Consider the following 11,760-nt stretch of genomic DNA (forward strand, 5'->3'; position numbering starts at 1 on the left):
GCTTGCTTCCTGAACTCTGGATAGAAAACTTAAGCCGAAATTTCCCCGGAATCTTTAACTCTGAATAGAAAACTTAAGCAGGAATTTCTTCGGAATCTTTCAGACCCAGCCCATCTTATGTGGCAGGATTTTCAGACGCCCCAATCATTGCCAGGGAAAAACAGAAGCTTCAAACTAAGATTGTTGAGCTCCTCCGGCTAGGAAGAGCCCTCCAAAAATAGGCGTATGCCGCTGTCTGCAACGCACACACGGTATTCTTTAGTAAAAGGCGAAAGAATAGTTCGCTCTGTGTGCACTGCACGGCTGCGTGCTTGATGAAAAGGGCACCAGTCACATTTTATAGTAGTAGTTCTCAAGCTATAAGCTCTATAGTTTGTCGATGTGGGATAGTTTTAGCTTGTTTGCTTGCATAAATAAAGTTTAGTATTTTAATCGTGACTTCCTCTTGCAAGTTGGAATACCCTCCTAATGCTATGAAACAAATTGCCACAGAAACTTTCTTTCTGTACATAACAAATTAAACGCTCTTCTTCCTTCTGGTCATCTTACAATCTTCTATAGATCGATACATAATAATTAACGGTCCCCAAAGATTAGGAAGGACTGTAATTTGAATTAATTCAACAATGAAGCATCAGATTCCAAATTTGCAGTTCATCGAGCTGCAAGCGCGATTCTGTGTTTGTGTCCGTATTCTTATTTCCAAGCTGAGGATCTACGTCTTTTTCTGGCTCCTAAGTTAGGATGTCTAAGAAAATACGGGGGGAAAGGTCAGACAGTGTTACTGGCACCATGGAATATGATCACAGATGTACTTATAGATGGTTCTCGTCTAAGGCAAAATTTCCTTCTCAAACCCTACCGAGAGAGGACCGCAACTCAAGCTGGACTGATATTAAGAGTCGTTAATTGTGCATCTCTGATTAATTAAGAGACCAGAGCAGACATTCGTCAGGAATTGCAATCAACTGAAAACTTTAACTGGGATTTTTGGGCGCTTTCCAGGGAAGGAAAGGCCCTTCAAAAATTGGCGTATGCCACCGCATGCGGCGAGAACACGGTATTCTTTAGTAAAAGGCGAAAGAATAGTTCGCTCTGTGCCCACCGCGTGGCTGCGTGATTTGTTAAAGGAGCACCAGCAGCATTTTATGATTGTTCTGGAGCTGATTGCTTCTCTCTTTTGTCATTGTGGGATTATTGGTCTGTTTATATATATATATATATTTGGACAAGGCTCTAACGAATAACGATGCGTCCAATAAATTCTATGCATCCAGCAACTTGCGACGAGCTCTTGCTACGTGGCGAAGTCTTTCACCTAAAAATCGGTTGCTAGCTGCTGAAAACATTAGGAGTTACAACTTGATCTCCGATTGTGTGACTTGACACTTTTGATCTTGGAGACTTTACTAGCGGATTGCAATATCCTAAACTGGAACAAAGACCGGAACTTCCAACATGAAGCTCCACAGAATTATCATCCCTTTTTCCTTTGGTCATTGCAGTCTTCCACAGATCAATGAAGACGCCAACAGATAAATTTTAGTACTAATTGTAACTGATTCCTCAAATGTTAATCAGGCATTATTTTCCCCGTGACTCCGTTGCTTGGGGGAACCTGGCATCAGAAATGGAGGAAACCAAGTTGTGATTTTGTTGTTCATCAGACTACAAGCATTTGTTTTCAATCTTTATTTCATACTTCTACTAATCAGACGTTGATGCTACAAACTATGAAGAGTTGCAAAGTTTTAGAACTCCTCGGTTGCCAATTGGTATTCATATTTCCTTCAAAATATTTAAAGTATCTTACTGAATAAATGCACTGACCTACACAAGCTCATCTGAACCAGGTTATTAAGATCAGGAAGAGGACCAGGTTCAGAATGCTTAAGAGGTCTCATTTGGTTCAGCTGAGACTTCATAGATCAGCCATTTGCCCCTAATATAAACCCGCTATTTTCCATGTAATATATATGCTCACTGCTCCTCAAAATAATGGATAGCCAGGAAATTTCTAGCAGCGCATCCTGCTGTGCATAAGTCAATATAGCAGCAAAACATGTACATAAAAAGAGGAATCCATATGAGATCTGACATTAAGTTTTATTATTCAAGAAGGATATCTGAACAACTTGTCAATCAACAATGCAATTGTCTCGTACCCTTTCTGTAGAAAAACAATATCTTTGCCTAATATCTCCAATTCAATAAATCTAATAGGCAAAAACATTCTCAACGCACAACGTGGAAGAATTTTTGCTTTAATTTGGGTCTGAGAAGAAGTTGTTAATGGATGGCATAATCTGAGAAGGCCTCTTGCGGACAAAGTTCCTGAGCCCATGTTCTGCATATCTCTCACCTTCTTCAAAGTTCTCAAGAATTCCAGCACTTCTGTTCTCTTTGGTTACCCTGTAACCATATTCAAAAACGTTACATTGATTTCATCAGATTGTGCATTTGACTTGCATCTTCCATCTAACATGAGCTGAAATAGCACTAACACATTACTGGATATGAAATAAAAATGATGCAGAGTTGAGAACAGAGATATAATACCTCACTTCGGGGTTGGTGGAGATATTCCTCACAAGTTGCATGGCACAAATTCCGACAGCAAAACCAACCGCCGCAAACAGTGGATACACCTAACCCCCATGAAAAGGGAAGAAATCGTAAACATTGATTTGATTTTTCAGAATCGTAAATGAAAGGAACATGACCAACATCATGGAAGAAACAGAGTTCTCAGTGTACTGATATTCGATTCTGAGCTGATCCCTTACATCAATCCCAGTGTTGGAAGATTACATGCAAAGTTCGGGAAACAAGGTAGGTGAGTTCTGACTCCATATCAGTATGTTAGCATATGAACATAGAAGATTTTAATTTGTCTTTTAGACAGCTATAAAATTCTCTAGTAGGAGATTATCAGATTATAACCTAAGAAGATCATTGCGGAATTGCTTGTATACAGAGAAGCAATGATAAGAATATTGTTGGAAGGGTATAAATAAAATAAGTCGATGGCTAACAAGAAAAAAGTCTTGTACTAATTCTTGAACAATATTGACAATATACCACTGCTTCTCTGTTAGTTGTTTATATAATATAATCCTTAGTAAATGCTCATGATTCGAGTCTCAACAAAATTGAGGCACAACCAACCTGAGGACAAAGATCTCCAAAGAATATCAAACCCTTATTTGCTAATTGTTTATCTATAAAAATAAACCCTAAACTAAGGAAAGACTATCCAATTATTCATGCTTGCTCCCCATTGTCCACATAATAAGATTTCCTTGGCAGAAAAGAGTACAACAGGTTTTATTTATTCTCCCTCTTTGGAGTGTTGGATCTAATATTTTCATAGGTTTACCCAACTTAAACAAAACCCTCTCTTATCGGCAAATAACAAATGCAAAATATTATATGAACATGTCATGTGTTATCTCCTTTTGAAACCAAAATAATATTCGAAGAAATATTAGTGAAGAAGGAGATGAAGTACCTCAGGTTTGAGCCATCTGTTCGTAGAAGCCATGTTTAGCTAGAGATCTGCAAGAGAATAGAGATGAGACAAGAAAGAGAGAGAAAGATTAACCAATGACCCCTTCTCCAAGAAACTTGTTAAAACCAAGTAGAAAGAAAGGAAAGTTTGAACCAAACTCTATTTATGCCAAGAGCTGATTTTTCGAGTTGGACCGAACTTTTCCTAGAATATATAGTTGTGTAAACGTTTGTGCCTTGGTTTTTTGACATGGGATGTTTATGCATGTGTGTATGGTAAGGCAAAGATGTAGTCAGCAAATAACAGCCGCCAACCTTTGTGATCGGGGTGGTCGTATTTAGTTAGGTGTGACCCTTGAAAAAGAAGGGTCGGTGGGCTTAGGGCTTGCCCTCCTCTTTATTCGGGGTTAAGCTCATGCCTTTGTGCAGTGGAATATATTTTGTTTAAAAAAGAAAAGATAGTGGCAATGGTTCTTTCAATAAAAAGAAAAGTAGTGGTAATGGTCGCATTTGCTTTGGTTGGGTTCCAATTCCAGGCATTGAATTTGGTTTCCGTGATTATTAATTACACGAAATGGAACCAAACCACGACTGCTTACCAGCTGACATTAGCTGGAATTCACGAGGCATGGCAGGCTGACTGATTGGCAACGGTCCTCTCATGGGGTTCTGTTTTTCAAGTTTGTAGATATTGAGTATTAGAATATGAAACAAAAAGATAAATGCCTATTATAATTTATTTAATTTAAAATAAGAAAATCATCATTTTTTTAATTCTGTAGAACAGTTTGAAATCAAGAAGTACAAAAGGTTTCAAGTCTTACATAAAATAAGCAAGATTACCTAGAATCTCAAAGAAAATGATTGGGTTTTAAACCCATATCTTCAGTAGAATTCTTCTTCCTTTATGGAGCACCATTGGAGGGATTAATGTTTTCCTTTTTGGGACATGTGTCAATATTATGACCAACACATTTATACAATCTACATGTCTTAACTTGCTTTTCTTGTCTACCACCCTTTGTTCCTTCACTCTTGGGACGTCTTTTTGTTCTTTATGTTGGAGGACAACTGACAAAATCATCTTGCAAGCAACATCATACCTATTGCAAGACTTGTTCTTCCAGCTTATTAAAAAAATAAGAAATAAAGACTTGTTATTCCAACACATGTGGTGCACCATCCATTTGCGGTGCTTGGATGTGAAGAGTTTCATAGCAGTCTGTGTGAGGAAACAAACTTAAGATGTGTCGACAAATAATCCCCCCAAAACTAAATGTAGCCATACCATCTCAATGCACCTTGTGCTTTTGACTACTTCTACTCGGTTCATTGTAATGTTGCACAAAAAATTCGCATTCATGTTGTCTAAGGATTGAATATTGAGCTGCTCTTCCAAATTCCTGGTAGAAATATTTGAACCAATTTGGAGTTGAAACGTAATGAGCTTGCTCCGCTAACAATGAGATGATGCTAAAAAAATTTTCTGCTTTCGTTTAATCAAATATAGCAAGCCAAGCAGCAAATGGTGTCGTGGTGTAGTTGGTTATCACGTCAGTCTAACACACTGAAGGTCTCCGGTTCGAGTCCGGGCGACGCCATTTTTCGTTCTGTTTTGAAGTTTTTCCCTTCAGGCTCCGTTTGGCGGGCGTCTCGCCTTTTAATATTTCGCCGAAAAAGCCAAATGAACTGACATCAGACTAACATCCTCAAGTTCAATTTTTGAAGGAAAACAAAAATTTGAAAACTTTTAATATATGATTAATTTAATAACCTGTGAGGTCTGATCCCTGCAGTGATCATTGCAAACACAGAAAACACGTCCATTTTAAATCACCTCAACAACTATTTTTATCTTTTATGTAATCTTTTCAATAAAAACAACGTCACGAATTGAGTCACAGATTCGCAGGGTGAGCTAAATTGCCTCTGGCTTCAAGCAACCCAAAAGGTTGAAGAATATTCATCTTTAAAATATTTTTTTAAAAATGAGTTTACTTATTAATAATCATAATAATAATATAAAATTTCAGCACATACAAAAAACTATTTAAGTCAAAGCAAACAGTCAGTGGCATGGGCGGCGAGTCCCTAACTGCACGCATAATAAATTATAGAGTTTTATTTTTATTTATATTAATTAATCTTTCTGTGTTAATATTTGGTATTATTAGTAGTATTAATCTTTTGTTTTATGGTAGGTGGGGTGGCACTAACATCGTTACATCTCAGGAGAAGCCTGTTTCAATGGGAGGAATGACGTCAAGCTTCACGCTCTTAAATGCTGGCATTAAAATAAAGTAACGATTTCTGTCGTGCTCACATTGAATTGATCCAATTCTCCATTGAGTTTCGTTCGTGGTTTTAGTGGAATGATTAATTCTGTTTCACCCTTGGTACAAACTACCTCAATATTAAATATATTTTGTATTTTGACCAATTACAACTTACTAAGAAATTCAATGTACTTTACGCTAAAGTACTTTCATTTAATTAAGCGGAGCAATTTTTTTAGAGTTATTGCTCCTTACTAATTGTTTCTTTGTAAAGGTAAAATTGTTCCAAAAGATTTTTAATTGACGAAAATAAATCATATTTGTTTATTATATTTTTAAAATATTATTTTTAATTTTTTTATTATTAATATTAATTAGAATTATTTAATTGTAAATATATGAGAATTCTAATTACATTGATTGACCTTCATTAAATATAGTTTTTATTATAAAATAATAACATTTATCAAATCCGTAAATGAGAATTCTAAATGTATTGAATAACATTTATTGAAATTATGTTTTTTGTTTAATTTTAATAGTATTGAATAATTTATAAATTAATATTACAATATTGTAATTATATATAATTGACACATTAATTGTCTTTTAGTTATAACTAATTTGAAATATTTGAAAAAATATTTGTAATTCAAGTGTAACGTACATGACAATAAATATTAATTTTAAATATTACTAATAATGTTGTACCAAATTTAATAAGTTAGTGAATAAATGGATCTCATAGATTAACGTTAATTTTTTAATTTATTATTAAATACTTGCATTGAAAATGCAAAATCACTAGTTATTTTTTTTTCACTCCATCTTATGCGTATAAGATAAAGAGAACAATGATAAATTTAACAAGTGAATTCAGATGTTAAATGGTTCATTTACAAATTTATAAATTAAGAAAAACTAATGAAAAAATAATAATAAAGCGCTTATGAAAGCATAATATGGTTACCTCCTTGTAGTTCTGTTAGTGTTGGTTCCTTAATTTGAACATGCAATTTTTTTTCCTCTATGAATAAAGAAATAAAAAGCCATGTTTAAGGATTCGTTTGATAACCGGAAAATGACTTACTTAAGAAAAAAAATTTCTTTGTAAAATGTTTTATAAGAAAATTTAATATTTTCTATTGTTTGAATCATTTTATAAAAAATATTTTTCATAGTGTTAAATTAAAAAGTAGGAGTGGATTAATATTTGATTTTCACTCATTTGGGATCAAAATTAAGAGTGAAAATGAAAATTGATAAAATTAACAATGATATTTTTCAAAGCATTTAACAACATATCTGTAATGAAAATAAACTCTAATTTTCAAAAAAATTTCATCTTATCACTTTTTTATCATAATTATAAAAATATAAATATTCATCAATTGTGTAAGATATTAAAAACCTATACTTATAAATATATATTCATTAAATGACGATAATTGAAATATTTTTTATTATAATTATTAGTAAGATTAAACTTATTATAAATGTGTATTCATCAAATGATGATCATTAAAATATTTTTTATTATAATTATTAGTAAGATTTATTTCATTTATAAATAAAAAATTTAATTGTATTGAATGGTTTCATTAAAAAATATTTTTTAAAATTTTAATAGTGTTTTATAATTTAAATATTAATATTTTAAATAAATTTTTTAAAAGTTAAATATTAATATTTTTTTATTTTTTTAATATATTAAGTTAAATATTAATATTTATCAAACTTGTACTCATAAACTTAGTATAAAAGTATTTTTGTTGTTCTTTAAAAAATGTCTTACAACCTTCAAGAGCCTAATACATTTTTCATGATTAACCTTGTTGACTTGTAAAATGTTTTACATCTGAAATTAATTTTTCGTCTTTTAAACAAGTATAAATCTTAAAAACATTTTCTGAAAAATATTTTATTATAAAATAAACGGACCTTAAGTATCGATCAACTTACCAGAAAGTTGAAAATTTCATGATGCAATGGTAATTATTGAATTTTATGACTACATTTTAAGTTTAAGTCTTATTTTATGCAAGATTTTCTCTAATTATGTATTAATGTTTATTTATTTACTTTAAATGTTTTACTTGTTATGCATGTTAAGAGTTATTTTATGGTACAAATACAAAATAACGAAGATTTGAAAATTCTGAAGAAAAAAAAAAGATAAAAGTTCAGATTTAGCACTTTATTTAAGTTGATAGATCAAAATGTTCACTCATCTTTGAACGGATAACATTTTATCACTATATTTGTTAATTTGGTTCAAAAATAAATAAAAGTTAGAATATTTTGTAAAATATATTTTTTTTATTTTTAATGAAATAATTTATAAGGTTAATTTTTGAATTAGAAAGTATGATAATAAAATTACATCAACTTAAAGATGAGTGTTAAATTTAATTCATCACCTAAAATAAAATGATAAATTTGAACCTTATAAAAAATATCAAGAAAAAGTCAATGATTTTACAAATAACACGTGAAAAGGAAAAATGACGAAGGGCAAAGAACATTCTAGAAGAAGCTATTTGAATTTCTTACCATAGTAATACTTATACCAAAATTTCAGGCAGGGTGCGGCTCACGAGAGCCAGCAGCCACTCGAAGCTCCCATTGGCCAACGGTCAAATCTTCTCTCTTTTGACTCCTCTAACCAACGGCTTTGAGCCGCTGAATGTTCAAAGGAGGAACTTCGGTTTCCCACTCTCAATCAGGCAAGTGAAATTTACCGTCTTCCACAAGGCGTCTCTCCAGTGGTGCAATTTAATAGCGGTGAGGCTGAGATCCAGCAACTGCCCGTGGATTTACCTTTCCTAAATTCTCAGTAAATCCAGCGGCTAATACAAGATTCGTTCCAATAAAAATCAGCGGCTCCTAGCGACCTTTCCGCTTTTCTTTTTCCCCAAGGAAAAATTAAACCCCTTCCCTCACGTGACGTTTTTCCCTCTTATTTGTCTCTCACTCTCCTTTAAATAACCCCTCATTGCTCCCCAATCTCTCTGCTAAATCTCACTCTAAAACCCTCTGCTTCGCTCTAAAACCCAATCTCCACTCTCCTATTTTCCTCATTGTTTCGGCCATGGGTATTTTACTTAATTCCCAATCATTTTTTACTATTCATTTCGTTATGTTAATACCTTTTTTCTTCGTTAATTTAATTTGTTTATCGTTGGTTTGACTTTGTTTATGCAGCCTCAGACAAGAAGATTAAGATCGGGATTAACGGTAATTATCCGATCTAGTAAATTTTACTGCTATTATACAAAAAAAGTTTTAAATTTTGCATGGTGTAAATTTACGGTTAATTGGATTTAGATGCTAAACATGAGAAAATAAAAAATGCGGCAGGATTTGGAAGAATCGGACGTTTGGTTGCCAGAGTCGCTCTCCAGAGGAACGACGTTGAACTCGTTGCCGTTAACGATCCCTTCATTACTACTGATTACATGGTAATACCACCATTGTTTACAGCTTTTAAAAGCTGTTTTTAACCCTTAATCAGGGTTTTGTGTTTTTTAATTATTGGCGGGGAAAATGCTTGCAGACGTACATGTTCAAATACGACAGCGTTCACGGTCAATGGAAACACCATAATGTTAAGGTCAAAGACTCTAAAACCCTTCTCTTCGGCGAGAAACCCGTCACTGTTTTCGGAATCAGGTAACGATGAACAATTCTATTAAAAAATCCCATTTCTAAGCTGCATTTATATTTTTTTTTTTGGTTTTAATTATTTTGTGTGATCGTTTAGGAATCCTGAGGAGATTCCATGGGCCGAGACTGGAGCTGAGTTCGTTGTTGAGTCAACTGGAGTGTTCACTGACAAGGATAAGGCTGCTGCTCACTTGAAAGTTTGTTTTCTTTAAACTAATTTTTATGGGATTTTGTTTTAGTTAGTAGATGGAAGGTTGACTTGTTGTGGTCTGTTTGCAGGGTGGTGCTAAGAAGGTAGTGATCTCTGCTCCAAGCAAAGATGCGCCCATGTTTGTAGTGGGTGTGAACGAGAAGGAATACAAGCCAGAGCTTGACATTGTTTCCAATGCTAGCTGCACCACCAACTGTCTTGCTCCCCTTGCCAAGGTTATCAATGACAGATTTGGAATTGTAGAGGGTCTCATGACCACCGTTCACTCAATTACTGGTACGTCTTTTTTATTATTTTTTGTCCCTTTTAAATGGATTAATTGGTTCATTAATGCTTTTCTTAAAAAAATTTCTGGGTTACAGCCACACAAAAGACTGTTGATGGACCATCAATGAAGGACTGGAGAGGTGGCAGAGCTGCTTCCTTCAACATCATTCCAAGCAGCACTGGTGCTGCCAAGGTATATGTTCAATTTGATTTGATTAATTGTTTCTTATTTTGCAATAGTTTTGGAATTTGGTTTGCTAGTTTAACAGATCCAGCAGTTCAACTCATACTTATATATGTATTCGATTTTATTGTGGTTATATAGGCTGTTGGAAAAGTTCTACCTGCCCTCAATGGTAAATTGACTGGAATGTCCTTCCGAGTTCCCACCGTCGATGTATCAGTTGTGGACCTAACCGTTAGGCTTGCGAAGTCTGCATCTTATGACGAGATCAAAGCTGCTATCAGGTAAGTCTTTCTGATAATACTAGGACCATTTATGTACCACACTCTTCATACTATCATTATTTGATTTCTCATCTATGATCTGATGATTGCAGGGAGGAGTCTGAGGGCAAGCTTAAGGGCATTTTAGGTTACATTGAAGAAGATGTTGTCTCCACAGACTTTGTTGGTGACAGCAGGTAAGTTCAAATGATTTTCTTGTTTGTCTGCAAGTTGTAATTTATAATTGTGTGTATGTGTGTGTCTAGGTTTTGCATTTATATTAATTTGATAGACAAGATTTGATAATACTAATTTACAAATTTTGCTAATGTCAAATGTTGATCTTTATGTGTTTTTTGTGCTGTGTTCAGGTCGAGCATATTTGATGCCAAGGCTGGTATTGCTCTGAATGGGAACTTCGTGAAACTTGTGTCCTGGTATGACAATGAATGGGGTTACAGGTAATGCAGCAGCCTTGGTCTATATTTTCCTTTCGATCTATGTCCTTTTAAATGCTCTGGGTGTATGACACTCCTGGCCCTGGCTTGTTTTGCAGTTCTCGTGTGATTGACTTGATTGTTCACATGGCATCCACCCAAGCTTGTTGAAGTTAAGCCAATTGGACTTTGTGTTCTGGTTTTGAAAGATGGGATGTCTGAAAGTTTCTTGTACTTTGGAATAAACCTGAGATTACCTTCTTGGCTGTTTTCATTTTTGCGTTATAATGTCAAAGCAATCAGTCTTTTAATCAGAAAGCAATCAGTTTAATACTATAAAGTAGATGGTATCCATACATCAATGAGATATTTTCTCTTAGTGCTTTTTTATCTTCTAGTTAGTAGTATTTGTGTTGGATTTATTTCTTGGTTTAGTCTTTAATCAACTTAAATCAGTTCTTGCGCACTTCTGGCTTAAGAAACATGGCCTGACCTATGCAGACCAATGTTCTGGTCTGCTTTCTGGCTACACTCCCTTTACTGTAGCAACATTCAGTTTGGCTTCCCAATTAAATTTGAGCAGGTTAATATTATATATGCAACATTTTCTTGGATAAAACAAGTTACTTAATAAGTTGTAAATAAAAGGACAGGATAAATTCTATTGGACTCGGAGGATAGAAAAATACACTTGTAGTAATTCTTTACTAAATTTGGTGGTACAACTAAATCACAAATTTATGATGGGCATTTCCAAACAGAAAGCTTTATCTACACTCCTCTCTTTCCTTTGGTTAAAATGCAGCCCCAAAAATTTGACTTAAATATTAAAAGAAATTGTGAGAAATAACCTTCCTCGTAAATTTAATTCAAAAATATCATTTTTTGTAATTTTGACTATTTTTAGTCAATTTTTGGTATGACTTGACAACAATACTCTTTAAAC

At 33.8% G+C, this 11,760-nt stretch overlaps 2 protein-coding genes and 3 non-coding genes across 5 annotated transcripts; 2 read left to right on the forward strand and 3 right to left on the reverse strand.

Annotated features, from left to right (window-relative positions):
* Positions 1-186: 186 nt before the first annotated feature.
* LOC148764318 (U5 spliceosomal RNA) lies at positions 187-305 on the reverse strand. Its single transcript, XR_016024905.1, has one exon. It is a non-coding gene; the product is annotated as a U5 spliceosomal RNA (small nuclear RNA).
* A 691-nt stretch (positions 306-996) lies between these two features.
* Positions 997-1,114, reverse strand: LOC148764319 (U5 spliceosomal RNA). Its single transcript, XR_016024916.1, has one exon. It is a non-coding gene; the product is annotated as a U5 spliceosomal RNA (small nuclear RNA).
* A 973-nt stretch (positions 1,115-2,087) lies between these two features.
* Positions 2,088-3,663, reverse strand: LOC18609690 (uncharacterized). Its single transcript, XM_007044926.3, has 3 exons — positions 3,512-3,663; positions 2,560-2,648; positions 2,088-2,412 (listed from the first exon to the last, which is right to left on the reverse strand). The coding sequence occupies exons 1-3, from the start codon at positions 3,542-3,544 to the stop codon at positions 2,265-2,267; spliced, it is 270 nt and encodes an 89-aa protein (XP_007044988.1). The 5' UTR covers positions 3,545-3,663; the 3' UTR covers positions 2,088-2,264.
* Positions 3,664-5,037: 1,374 nt separating this feature from the next.
* Positions 5,038-5,111, forward strand: TRNAV-AAC (transfer RNA valine (anticodon AAC)). The gene has a single exon. It is a non-coding gene; the product is annotated as a tRNA-Val (tRNA).
* Positions 5,112-8,749: 3,638 nt separating this feature from the next.
* Positions 8,750-11,154, forward strand: LOC18609691 (glyceraldehyde-3-phosphate dehydrogenase, cytosolic). Its single transcript, XM_018114458.2, has 11 exons — positions 8,750-8,881; positions 8,991-9,023; positions 9,147-9,247; positions 9,343-9,458; positions 9,550-9,649; positions 9,732-9,939; positions 10,026-10,123; positions 10,256-10,398; positions 10,491-10,574; positions 10,749-10,838; positions 10,934-11,154. Exons 1-11 carry the CDS (start codon positions 8,878-8,880, stop codon positions 10,983-10,985), a joined length of 1,029 nt encoding a protein of 342 aa, XP_017969947.1. The 5' UTR covers positions 8,750-8,877; the 3' UTR covers positions 10,986-11,154.
* Positions 11,155-11,760: the final 606 nt, after the last annotated feature.

The sequence above is a fragment of the Theobroma cacao genome, chromosome 2, assembly GCF_053813885.1.
Source record: "Theobroma cacao isolate CCN51 chromosome 2, ASM5381388v1, whole genome shotgun sequence".
NCBI classification, from domain to species: Eukaryota; Viridiplantae; Streptophyta; class Magnoliopsida; order Malvales; family Malvaceae; genus Theobroma; species Theobroma cacao.